The 12,024-nt window shown below is 35.6% G+C and overlaps 1 protein-coding gene across 10 annotated transcripts; it reads left to right on the forward strand.

Annotated features, from left to right (window-relative positions):
• The first annotated feature begins 687 nt into the window (after positions 1-687).
• TBPL1 (TATA-box binding protein like 1) lies at positions 688-10,369 on the forward strand. Of its 10 annotated transcripts, none has more exons than XM_083374653.1 (8): positions 698-930; positions 4,631-4,817; positions 5,468-5,550; positions 5,662-5,725; positions 7,289-7,392; positions 7,520-7,614; positions 8,974-9,020; positions 9,112-10,369. In XM_083374653.1, the coding sequence occupies exons 2-8, from the start codon at positions 4,683-4,685 to the stop codon at positions 9,121-9,123; spliced, it is 540 nt and encodes a 179-aa protein (XP_083230779.1). In that variant the 5' UTR covers positions 698-930; positions 4,631-4,682; the 3' UTR covers positions 9,124-10,369. The 10 variants fall into 10 exon arrangements, with proteins under 10 accessions (XP_083230772.1, XP_083230779.1, XP_083230771.1 ...); XM_083374645.1 differs by having other exon boundaries at positions 8,977-9,020; XM_083374647.1 differs by lacking the exon at positions 8,974-9,020 and adding an exon at positions 4,097-4,159 and having other exon boundaries at positions 698-855.
• The last annotated feature ends 1,655 nt before the right edge of the window (positions 10,370-12,024 follow it).

The raw sequence follows: 12,024 nt of genomic DNA on the forward strand, positions 1-12,024 counted from the left end.
CCCAAACATTTTCATTACTCAGAACTATCAGAAAGTGTTTTCAATATCAAGAATGTCTCTGTTGATTGGGTAATGGGTTTGTATGTCATTACCCAAAAGAAAAAGAATACTTTTTTCCCCAATTTTGGGTGATTTACTCAATTTGGAAAGTACTTAGAGATCCAGGTCGGTAATTTGGGCGTCACTCTCGCAGTCTATCCCTCCTCACAGGGTTGTTGTGGGGAAAATAGGAGGCATTGTTAAGTTATATATAAAAAAGTAAGGGAAGGAAGGAAGGAAGGAAGGAAGGAAGGAAGGAAGGAAGGAAGGAAGGAAGGAAGGAAGGAAGGAAGGAAGGAAAATATTGCTCCCTAATTCCAGGAGAGCTATATTAAATACTTGGGATAAGTACTAAATGGCAGACAGCATATCTAAAACGCTTGAATTCTACTGTCATCTAGCGACAGCCACTTGTTAAATTATTATTAGCCTTCAGCTACGTCCGCTTGCTTAAGAAATCAGTCGGGAAAGCCCCGAGGGCGGGAGGAACGTGATTGCTCCCCCTGACCACGCCCCTTCTTGATTTGCATTGGAACCTTCGGGCTCTCGAAGAAACATGGAATTACAACAGTGACCTTAACCGGAAGAACCGATTGTATCCGGCTGCCGCTCTAGGCAGCGGAGATGGGCGTGCTGTCTATGGTGTTCGCGCGCTTTGTGATGTTTTATTGTGTCGCGGAGATTCGGCGGCCTGGAAACCCGGAACCGTCAGGAGAAGCGGCGGCGGCGGCGGCGGCCGAACGACTGTGGGTCGCTTAGCGGCCCGGTTCTTGTGGGAAGCCGTTGGGCAAGAGGAGGCGAAAAGACCGTCGGGCTGTACGTCACTAACGGTCTTCGTGCCGCGAACCGTTGCACGCGAGCCTACGGGGAAGCGGGGGAAGAAGTGCTGGGGTGGGTCTTTTTTCCCCCTTTCCGTCTGGCATCTTGAGATGGAGGAAGAGCTAAAGAGGTGGGAGAAGGAAGGAAGGAAGGAAGGAAGGAAAGAAGGAAGGCTTCCGCGCCCAGAAAGGACCGAAGAGTTGGTTGGGTGCAAAGGGGGTTGCTACGTTTCTTGTTCTCCCTCCTCCCCTTCCCTCCGCATCTGCTCCGGCTTTCTCCATCTTTCTTCCCGTTTCGGCTCCCCGCATTAACCCGAGCGGGAATGCAACGCCATAAGCCAGCCTTCCCCAACGCAGTGTGTGTCCTTGGGTAACGGCCAGGCTCGCAAGGGCGAGAATGAGCATTGTAGCCCAAGAAATCTGGACGGTAACGGGTTGGGAATGGCTGCCTTATTCGTCCTCCCTGGGAAACAGCCAGCAGCAGCAGCAGGAGGAGGAGGAGGAAACGGCGTCCTCCGCAGGCACTTCTCTGTTTCCTGGCAACCTCAGTGACTCACGTTAATACAAAAAGTAAATAAGCTGAAGGCCCTACCTTTTCACCCTTGCTGTTCTTTCTCATAATCCAGTGCTACGCTCTGTGACCTCTCCCGGAGTCAGAAAGTGAAATGGATCCGTGCAGAGATCCAGTTTTGTTCCTCATTATGATTGCCTCTACAGAGGCCCAGATTTATATTTTGTCACTGGGGCGAATGGCTTCATAATACTGTGAATCAGACAGGCTTTTTTCTAAGTGAAATCCTTAAATAGAGCCTGGATATAGCTATCCACATTGCAGTAACTTGAGACTGCTCTATTATAATATGTTATACGTGGGACCTCTTCTAAAGAAATTCCAGTTTATAGAAAATACAGCTGTTAGGTTCCCTGGATTGATAGAAACCAACTCATCACTTAAGTAACTACATTTGTTCTGTACCAACACATTGTTCAATAGGTAGAGTTTCTTGCATCCCATAACTTTCCTCAGTTGACTTTTGAGTTCCATTGCCATCTGAGACAGGCTTTTTGATTGCAAAACCAGATATTTGTTGCATTTGGGATTATTTTTTCTGTTTGCTGTAGCATTTTAGAAGTCTGAATAGTGAATTTTGATTCCTGTTTTATACTTTAGTCATGTTTATTAGGCCACTGCAACTATCTGTCTGCCCACTGTTATTGTTAACTTGTTTTTAACTCCTTTGTTTCTAACAAAGTATATTGAAAAGCAGATTATTAATTGTATTAAAATAATACTCAAAAAAATAACCCCTCAAAAAAGCATAATTGAAGTTAAAATGCAAACGAATATCTTCTCTACTGCCACCCCCCATCTTAGAAAATCCACCAACAACTGAATCTGAAGTCCATAGAACAGGATGAGAAAAATAGAATGAATTTAAATTAGTTTCAGGTTAATAAAAGTTGTCATATTCTAGAAGACAGTCAGGTAAAGCAGTAAAGGTGCTCTGTGAAAACACATATTTACAAATATGTAAATTCACAAATGTAGGATCCCCATTTTTAGGAGCTCTACTTTAATTATTATTGGGTCTCTCTTAGAATGAAAGAAACTTTCTGTCCAATATCAGTCATCTTCCGCTACATGCTTTCTATTCAAATAGGCAAGGCTTGAGGTATTCTGGAATTGGGATGTGTACAGTCAAATTTATATCTTTCAAATAACTTCTCCCTCAAATAACATTGTAAAATTGAAATAAATGCCTCTCATTGGATGGCTTGCATTTTGTTAACCATGTCTTGAACTCTTGTTATCATCTCTGTACAGCAATATTAAAATTTAGAGCTAGATGAGGCGAATATACAACAAATCTTGCTGGCCTTGCTGGCCTTGAGATACTATGTGGAGAGGAGTTTATACAACTTCTTTTGTCCTGTACTACTCCTTGAATATTGGACCTTGCAGTGATAACAATAGGACAAAACAAGTGAATTCTATTTTGCCACTATCAAAATAGTGGCAAATTTAAAACACTCCAATGGAGTGAAATTCATATAATCAGTTAGTTCTTAAGCTGAAATGCATGCCAATCATCAAAAGAAGGAATTGGTTCCTTTAGAATATATAACTAATATGCAAGTCTTAAAAATGATTAAAAAGTAACTGGGATGAATATTCTTAATTGGAGGATGGGGTAATATTGTAGATGAACTTTGAGTATATTACAGAACATCCAGCCCTTTGAATCTTACTAGATCTTATTACATGCCTCTTTTTCTACCTGCAATTCTGAAATTTATGATAGCATCCTAGAGGAAAAAATGCAGAAGTATTTTTTATGAATCAGTGAGTGTATAATTAAGAAACAAGTTGTGTATATGTACACACATATCTGAACAGAGGAATAAAGAAATCACTATTTGGTGGGAAATGAATTATTTTTAGTGGACAGCTGCTAGCTAACTTGCAGAAAGCACTTTCAGGAAATGGTATCCAGAACTTGTATAGGTTTCCTGTATTATCCTTTCCTCCAGTAAAAGATTTATATTATTTTTTTTTCCTCTCAGTTTCCCAGCTGCTATCTTGAACTACCAGATGGTCTCTTTCTTAGTCTGAAATAAAATTTTTGAGCTAAAAAAAAGGTGTGAATAGTGTGAGAACTATCAGTTGTTACTGAATTGCAAATCCTGTTGTTCCTTAGCATTGGCTAAGGGTGATAGGTATTGGATTTCAAAAATTCATATAATATTCATTTTTCACTCTTGTTCATAATTTAAGGTGAGCTAGTTAAGGAATGGGTTGAAGATATCCCTAATTCAGATACTTCAGACTTATGTTTAGACAGATGGCTGAAAATAATAGTTAGAAATTAAATTGAAGTAGGATAACTTTAAAGAATGTGTTCATTTTGGAATGCTTTTAGATTTTTCAATGATAACTTGATTAGTAGATCTCATCCATTTCTATGCAGTAACTTTGGGCATGATGCCATCCCGTATGAAGCTCCAATTAAGTCCAAATGAAGTGGCACAATTTCTTCTGCATAAAAGAGCAAAAATGTACATTTTACACTTTGATTGAATATATTTCATGTTGCATAGAAGTGCTGAATGTCACAATGTGTTTCTCACAATTCAGCTAGGTTTCTGTTTCTTAGATTCTTATGACTTGGAAATAGTACAAATTCAGGATTGTAATTCCCTTAGTCTAAATAACTAAGGATCGTGTTTGTCTTATGCAGGAAAAGTGTTTTAAGACTGGTGATGATACATCCTGAAAAAATTTGTATGAGTATAAATAAAAGGTGAATCTGAAGCAAACAAAACCTCTTTTCCAGAATTTTGAAAATAGGTTTACGGTTAATTAATACAGAAAACAATTTGGTTATGAACATTATGTTTAGCAAGGTATTACTAGGAATAAATTACACTTTTTCAAAAATGTATTAAATTAATGAAAGGAAAATATCAGTGAAGTAATATTAATTTCAAACAATTGTAATAAAAAGATTGAAAAAGCTCTGGGAAATTATAAATAAAACAATTTCAGAGCTAACTTGTTTGAAAGTATTCTATGTAGTGCATTTTGCAGATGGTATGTTTAACAACTTTGGTTGGCTAAAAATAATCAATCACTTTAATATCTTTGCATGGATATCAATGTCCTTAGATCAAACCTGTGTGTGTGTATCTTTTTGGGAGTGAAAACATACTGATATACTTTTTGGATATACTTTTTGATAGATATCAGTTTAACTAATGTCTCTTACCCTCAGGATGTGATCTTTCATGGTATGGTGCTGGGAATCTGTGTTTTAAATCATCCCAATGGATGCAGACAGTGATGTTGCATTGGATATTTTAATCACAAATGTAGTCTGTGTCTTCCGAACAAGATGTCATTTAAATTTGAGAAAGATTGCTTTGGAGGGAGCAAATGTGATATACAAGCGTGACGTTGGGGTAAGTAACATTTTAATTTTAGAGTTCTCATGTATTATTGAAAACTCAAAACACAACAAAACATTTTAGATAGTTTATTTTGATGATGGAAAATAATTTTACAATGTGTCAGTAGTAAAGACATAAATTGTATTATTGATTCAGCAACTGAGAAAGTAGCATGAAATGCTAATATAGCTTGAATGTACTAAGGTTTATTTTAAAGATGGTTTAAACTTTCTGTAGAATATGGAAATTAAAATATCAAAGGGTAGTTGGAATAAATGATGTCTGAGGTGTACTTTTTATTAGTACATTTACAAGTTCAATTAAACTTGCAGTAATTAAACTGTTAACCAGTTCCTAGTATTAAAGCTACTGCTCCTCCTCTTCCTTGGGTCGATCCAGGGCATCTTCAGGGACAATGCCCAAACTCCTAAACCTTTTGAAGAAATTATATTTTTCTTCTGCAGCTAGCCCTTTTTAGTTTGAGTTAGTTTTATCATAATATGTTTAAAAAACAACAGAACTATGTGCTAGTAAGAATTTTAGTTTTCCCTCCAGTGTAGAGTACTTCAGAAGTGAAACTTTATGTTGAATCTTTCTAAATGATAGGATTTAGATTTTTTTTTAGGTTTTTCCAATTTATTTTTTCCCCTGATTGATTTCAGAAAGTATTAATGAAGCTTAGGAAACCCAGGATTACAGCAACAATTTGGTCCTCAGGGAAAGTAATTTGCACAGGAGCTACAAGGTATACTTAATCTATATTTTTATTGCTTTTTAATGAAATCGTTTATGTGTTAGTAATGCTTAATTGCACAATCCCTTAACTAGTTGTTTGTATGTTTGTTTTGAACTCTAGTGAAGAAGAAGCAAAATTTGGTGCCAGACGACTAGCCCGTAGTCTGCAGAAACTAGGTTTTCAGGTAATTTTTTTTTATTGAAATAAATATATTTTGATTTATTAGTCAGTTGTGACGTCTATCTTTTTGTTCTCATTCAAAGATTTTCTTATTGGATTGGTTTCTAGAAAGTCAGCTGACTATACTCACTACTAGCAATTATAACCTTTCCCTCGCTGATGAATCCTGTGTGTTCCAGGCAAAACATCACAAAACAGAATGGAGTCAAAAACTGTTTTTCTTTTCATCAATTTCTTTGTAAAGGAGAGTTTCTCTCATCAGCTGAGTCATTGCAAAAAATGCTTAGACCCTTTACTACAAAACAGGTTCTTTTGTAAGGAACAGAATACAAAACGAATTGAAGGAACACAGCTCTACATGCATTTCCTGCAAAAACCCAATACTAAGAGCAAGTCTTCTCCCACCTCTTATGTTCCCTGTGTCTTTGCTGGTTTGTATATTATTACTTTGCTAACACATCCATAATACAGTGTTTTGTCAGCTACCAATACTGACTTTGCCAATTATAAATCCAAATATAAATAAGTAGTTTATTAAAGGGAAAGAGGTATTTTGCAGTAAAATAATGTGTTCAATTTGACATATAATTCAAAGAAGGTGAAAGCCTCGTTAATAGAACTTAATCATAGTATTCAGACTTCAGTTGCACGGTATGTGTGGGTACAGGATTGTGCATGTGTATATGTTTTAAGAAGCAAAATGAATTCTTTCCCAAACAGTGCAGTAGAACGTGGGGGTACTTCTGACAATGTAGCTTGTCTTAAAAAATAATCTAAATAAATGTTTCTCAATCACAGCAACTTTAAGATGTGTGGACTTCAACTCCCATGCTAGCTGAGGGAATTTTGGGAGTGGAAGTCCACATAACTTAAAGTTGGTGAGATTGAGAAACACTGATGTAAATGATACTCTGCAGATGCAGTATCTCATACATGTGACATTCCCCCACCCTCATATATAGGAATAAATGGATAGGAGTTATATTTTGTGTTTACAGTATTCTGGAATGGTCCTTTCTACTAATAATTAGAATAACTGATACACGTGAATTTTAGGGACTTGGTTAATGCCACTTTACTCCATATGGCTCCTGGCAAAAACTGCTTTCAAGTGATTCAGCTATCTTTTGAATAGCTTGGTTTCTTAATTCTTTTTAGCCAAGGTAAATTAAATACTTCTAAAAGCAAAATGGGAAAATAGAATGTTTTTTAAAAGATAGCAATGGCAATTTCAGTGAAGATTTGTTTGCTGTGAAACAGGAATATGATTAAAAGGACAATTACAGAATATTTCTCAGTTTTCAGGAACATTAGTAATTCTTGATTGCCATTGCAGCAACGTAATTGAATTATATGAACTTGACTACTGAAATAATTTTCTGTGGACTAAAATATGTTAACTTCATTTTCCAAAAAGGTCTTATGCTGAAAAGTACATTCTAGCCATAGTTATAGGAAACAACTGGTGGCTTCTTTGAAATGAGACAAAAATGTATAAAATCCCTTTATTAAGTTTTAAAAGTTTTCTAATACTTCTATCTCCATGTGTTCTTTCTCCTTCAAAAAGGTGATTTTTACAGATTTTAAAGTTGTCAATGTTTTAGCAGTATGCAACATGCCGTTTGAAGTCAGATTGCCAGAATTTACAAAAAACAACCGACCCCATGCCAGGTATAGTCCAGTATAATTGTACTATACAAATTGAAATTGTTTTAATTTGAATAGAACAAATTAAAATTATTTATGTTTTTCTATTGGGATTTATTTTTGAAATATATTTCATCTATTTATTTCCTAGTTATGAACCAGAGCTTCATCCTGCAGTGTGCTACAGAATAAAAACACTTAGAGCTACTTTACAGATTTTTTCAACAGGAAGTATCACAGTTACAGGTACTTAATTCATTTTTGTGAATAAATATCTTAACAATGGGACCTCAGGTAATTAAAGATAGCTGTATAACCATGAAAACAATAACAAAAGTTTTTAGTGGATGCTACCTTTATAAAGACCAAATAATGTGGTACAAAGAATTTGCAAAATTCTGAGTTTAATAGAATTCTTTGCTCGGCAAGATGTTAAACATATCTAGTGTTGGAGTGGAATGGTTGGGAATACCAGCTAAAAACAGGTCCAGTGTTTTTATAAACGCTAGCTCTAATTCCAAGGCAGAAGTTTGTAGATTGGATTAATCCCCAATTACTTCTTTCTCACTTCTCGGACAATACAGTCTTAACTAAAATTCAGATCTCTTGCTTATGCCTAGGTAGAGAACATTTAAAAAAAGAGAGAAAGTAAAGGGACTTTATATAAGCAAAACTGTAGATTATTTATGGACTCTGTGGTTGGCAAAAACAAAACTAGAGAGTTACACTTTCAAGTATCCTGAGAATAGGCTATAAAAATATGGAGTAACTGTTTATTTGGTAGAATACAACAATACTATGATGGTAGACTCCTCAATACCTCATGAATCATTAATAGATGCAGAAATAGCCATTGTAGCCTGAAGGACTATAAGAAAGTCCATAGAAGGCAGTACTAGAAAAGAATACATGAATGGCCATATTCTTGTTTTTAAACAATTTGTGTTTATGTGTAGATTCTGTATGGTCATTTTTGTAAATTGTAATAAATTCAGTAGTCCATCCATAAATTAATTTGACAAAGAACTGGCTTCTTATTTCATAGGAAGTAGTTTAGTTACAAATCCAACTTAATTACAAGCATGTGGAGAATTATTTTTTTTTAAATCAGGAATGTAGCATATGATGGAAGAAGGCTTACATCTCCCTTTCTTTCTGCTTGTGACTTATACACTTTAAGAATAAATATCCCATTCTATCAATGGGAACATTCTTCTTTTTATATTTTAGCAACTCTTGGGGAAATAACAATTTTGTTCAGTCTTGCTGAGGAGAGAAGAAATAAGACTTTGATTCTTACATGTTGGGATCCCAGTGAAGATTTTCTGGACTTATAATTGAAGAAAAATAAGATAAATAGTTATATTAAGGTCTAATTTGAGTTGGAGTGTTGGGTGGCCGTTGATGATAACAGGTAATTGGTAACAATATAAAGCGCAAGTAGCAAATTTTGGGAAATCAGTTGCTGAATTTGCACTTTTTTCTTCTGAGTCTATGGTACAGCTAGTCTTCAGTGTGAGAAGAGTGAAGATCCATCTAGGATGCAGGTGGATGTGTGTGATGTATAATTTAATGTTTTCAGGCTAGTTTTATTTTCTGCTTCAGTAGTGTTGGAATTGTTCGCCTTTAGAATATTGGAGAGCAAAATTGTTGTAAGTATTAAGTTCCACTAATAAAGTTTAGGGGTTTCAAAGGTTTGTTTCTGTGTCTCTTCTGATCCTTTTTTCCCCTGTTTATTTGTAGGGCCAAATGTAAAGGCTGTTGCCACTGCAGTGGAACAGATCTACCCATATGTGTTTGAGAGCAGGAAAGAAATTTTATAATTTGCCACTTCACAGTTAGATGAACTAACCAAGCACCTTTTATAAGACTGCTGCATATTGGACTTGAAGCGAAAAAAAAGGGGGTAAAGAAAAAAGGATTAACTGGACCAAGACAGCTGAGGAGGTACAAAAACTCTTGGCCACAATGATAAACTCCAGTCCTTTTTGGATTTTATTTTGAACAGTGCTGTATTGTAAAAACAAAAGTTTACAAAAAAAATATGAAATTGCTGCTTTTTACAAGACATTCTATTTATTTCTGCAGTGATTTCTGTGTTCATAAGCAGAATTGTCATGATATGCACTAACCTTGGAAATACTTCTTTAGGTTGAGCTTGTTTTTATTTGTTAATAGTCTTTTACATTTTTGTATGCTGATGGGCACCAAAGACGCTGTAGACATTACCTTTTTCATCTGACAAACATGCACAAAATAAAAGTCTGCAAAACCTTCCTTCATACCTGTTCTGTTACATTCCTTTTCCCTTGACAATTGACAATTGTATATTGGCAAAGTAACTAGAGCATTATTAGTGTAATCTTTTGTTCATTTTTTTTCTTCCAGTTTTTGTGTGTGTGTGTGTGTAAAGTGGTCAATAGCAGACTAGGTTCAAGTGAATGACAGATATATAGGTGTACAAAGGACAAACTCTGTGTTTTCTGCAATGTATTTGTAAGTAAATGCAGAGGTTGGCTGATCTTTTTCTGCTTTGCTCAGTAAGGGCACATTCTGGATCATAACAGATTTTAATGAACATTGTATTCAGTAAAGATAGGGTTAGTATAAGTACCATTATAGCACTTGATGTTAGTAAAATCAGCTTACTGTGTCCATAATCCAGATACAGTTTTGGTTGGTTTTTTTTTTAAAAAAACCTGCTGTGAATTACTTCCATTGACTAGTGTTATTTTTCAGGAAAAAAGTTAATTGATGTAGACCTTTAGCTACTTTTAAAGAATTGTCCACACTTGCCAAATACTGCTATAGTACTTCATTTTTGTTTTTGTTTTTTATTCTAACATGTAAGAAAGCTTGGTTTTGACATGTAATCTTGGGACTTTAAAAGCCAATGTTGAGTCTCTCAGTACATGTGCATTGGTACAGATGAGTGGTATTACTAAATTTTAATTGGAATGAAGATGCTACTCTTACCATATACAATAAATATGTAAAAATGCAGATGTCTCTTTTTCATATCTAAGCCTCAAAAATGAATAAATGTTGATATGTATATTGCAAATACCATGTATTCAGCTCTCAGCTTCCAGTTCAGACTGAAATAAATTCAGCAGAGTTCTACAGATAAAAATCCCATTGGTATATTTTTCAAACTATTTTTAAAATACTGCTCAAATGTCATGAGAGAACTTCAGAGGTCTGCTGGGAAAATGATATATAAATTGTGCTTTGGGAGAGGATACAAATGGACTGGATATAAATAGACATTGTGTTATTCCAACCAGAAAGTGTGCTAAATATACCTTCCTAAAGCATTTTCATCAAGGAAGCAAGCTCACCTTTTGAGAGACATCTACTCACACAGATTAAAATACGAAGCAATGATTATGCGTATACCTAATAATAATTATGAGGGAACTAGGGCAAGCACCTCCATAACTACAAGCTACTGTTGATTATCATCTTTTTGTTATGTGCGTGCCATCAAGTCATGGGTGACTCATGGTGACTACCTGGACAGGTTTCTGCAGTTCCCTTGGCAAGATTTTGGAAATGGTTTGCCATTGCCTGCTTCCTAGGGCTAATAGGGTATGACTCATCCAAAGTTACCCAGCTGCTTTGGTGCCTAAGGCAGAATTAGAGATCACAGTCTCCTAACCACTACACCAAGTTCTCACCCCTAATCATCTAGTATTCATAATTTGTTAATTGCTTCTTTGGAAGCTTATGGAAGATAACTGCATATGTGTATGAACAAGTGGGAAGATAAATACTGTAGTGTAAGAATGATAGGGAAAACAGTTACACTTTCTACATTCATTAATTAGTCATAATTTACATTTCAAAAGGGTGTCACTTATAAAAGTGACACTTCCTAGACTGATGAGTTAAGAGTGCAATTGTGCCAAATTTCAAGTTGATCTGCTAGAAGTTGCAATGAGTACAGCAAGTTAAAAAGCAATATTTACAAATTTATCCTTTGTATTCAGACATGTTGGATGTAAACTATTGGTGCACTTTAATCAAATAACTCACTTATGTGGTGTCAAAATTTTCTGAGGTTTTTCTGCCCCATTAAAGAACAGCAGCAACTGTTGAAATAGTTATATTGTATAAACTAGATATTGTCGACCTGATTTGAGAAGAAAGAGGTTATATTGCCTAGAGCAGGGGTAGGCAACCGTGGCTCTTTTATGACTCGTGGACTTCAACTCCCAGAATTCTTAAGCCAGCCACACTGAGGGGAAAGGGAGAGGTTTCCAAGCTGAGCCATGCTGGCTCAGGAATTCTGGGAGTTGAAGTCCACGAGTCGTAAAAGAGCCAAAGTTGCCTACCCCTGGCCTAGAGCAACTTTAAGAAATGTGAACTTCAGGAATTCTGGGAGTTGAAGTTTACACATCTTAAAGTTGCCAAGATTGATAATCATGGCCTAGAGGACACAGGAATAAAGTGCAGGAGAGAGGTGTACCTAAATATTTTCATATTAATCTAGCAACAACACCTAATCTGCTATCTCAAAATGTAGCTTTCTGAAATTTTACTCTACCTTTAAAGTTTTTATTCCAATTAGGAAACATGGTTTTACATACATGTAGAAAATTCCTTAAAATGAAATTATAATTAGTATTGTTTCTCACATGGATTCATTTGCAC

The sequence above is a fragment of the Vipera ursinii genome (genome assembly GCF_947247035.1).
Source record: "Vipera ursinii genome assembly, chromosome: 1".
Taxonomy (NCBI): Eukaryota; Metazoa; Chordata; class Lepidosauria; order Squamata; family Viperidae; genus Vipera; species Vipera ursinii.

Coding starts and splice junctions, on each gene's coding strand:
- TBPL1 (XM_083374646.1), top strand. CDS start 4,683: ATGGATGCAGACAGTGATGTTGCATTGGATATTTTAATCACAAATGTA. Junction 5,551..5,661: donor ATTTGCACAGGAGCTACAAG/GTATACTTAATC, acceptor TTTGAACTCTAG/TGAAGAAGAAGCAAAATTTG. Junction 5,726..7,288: donor TGCAGAAACTAGGTTTTCAG/GTAATTTTTTTT, acceptor TCCTTCAAAAAG/GTGATTTTTACAGATTTTAA.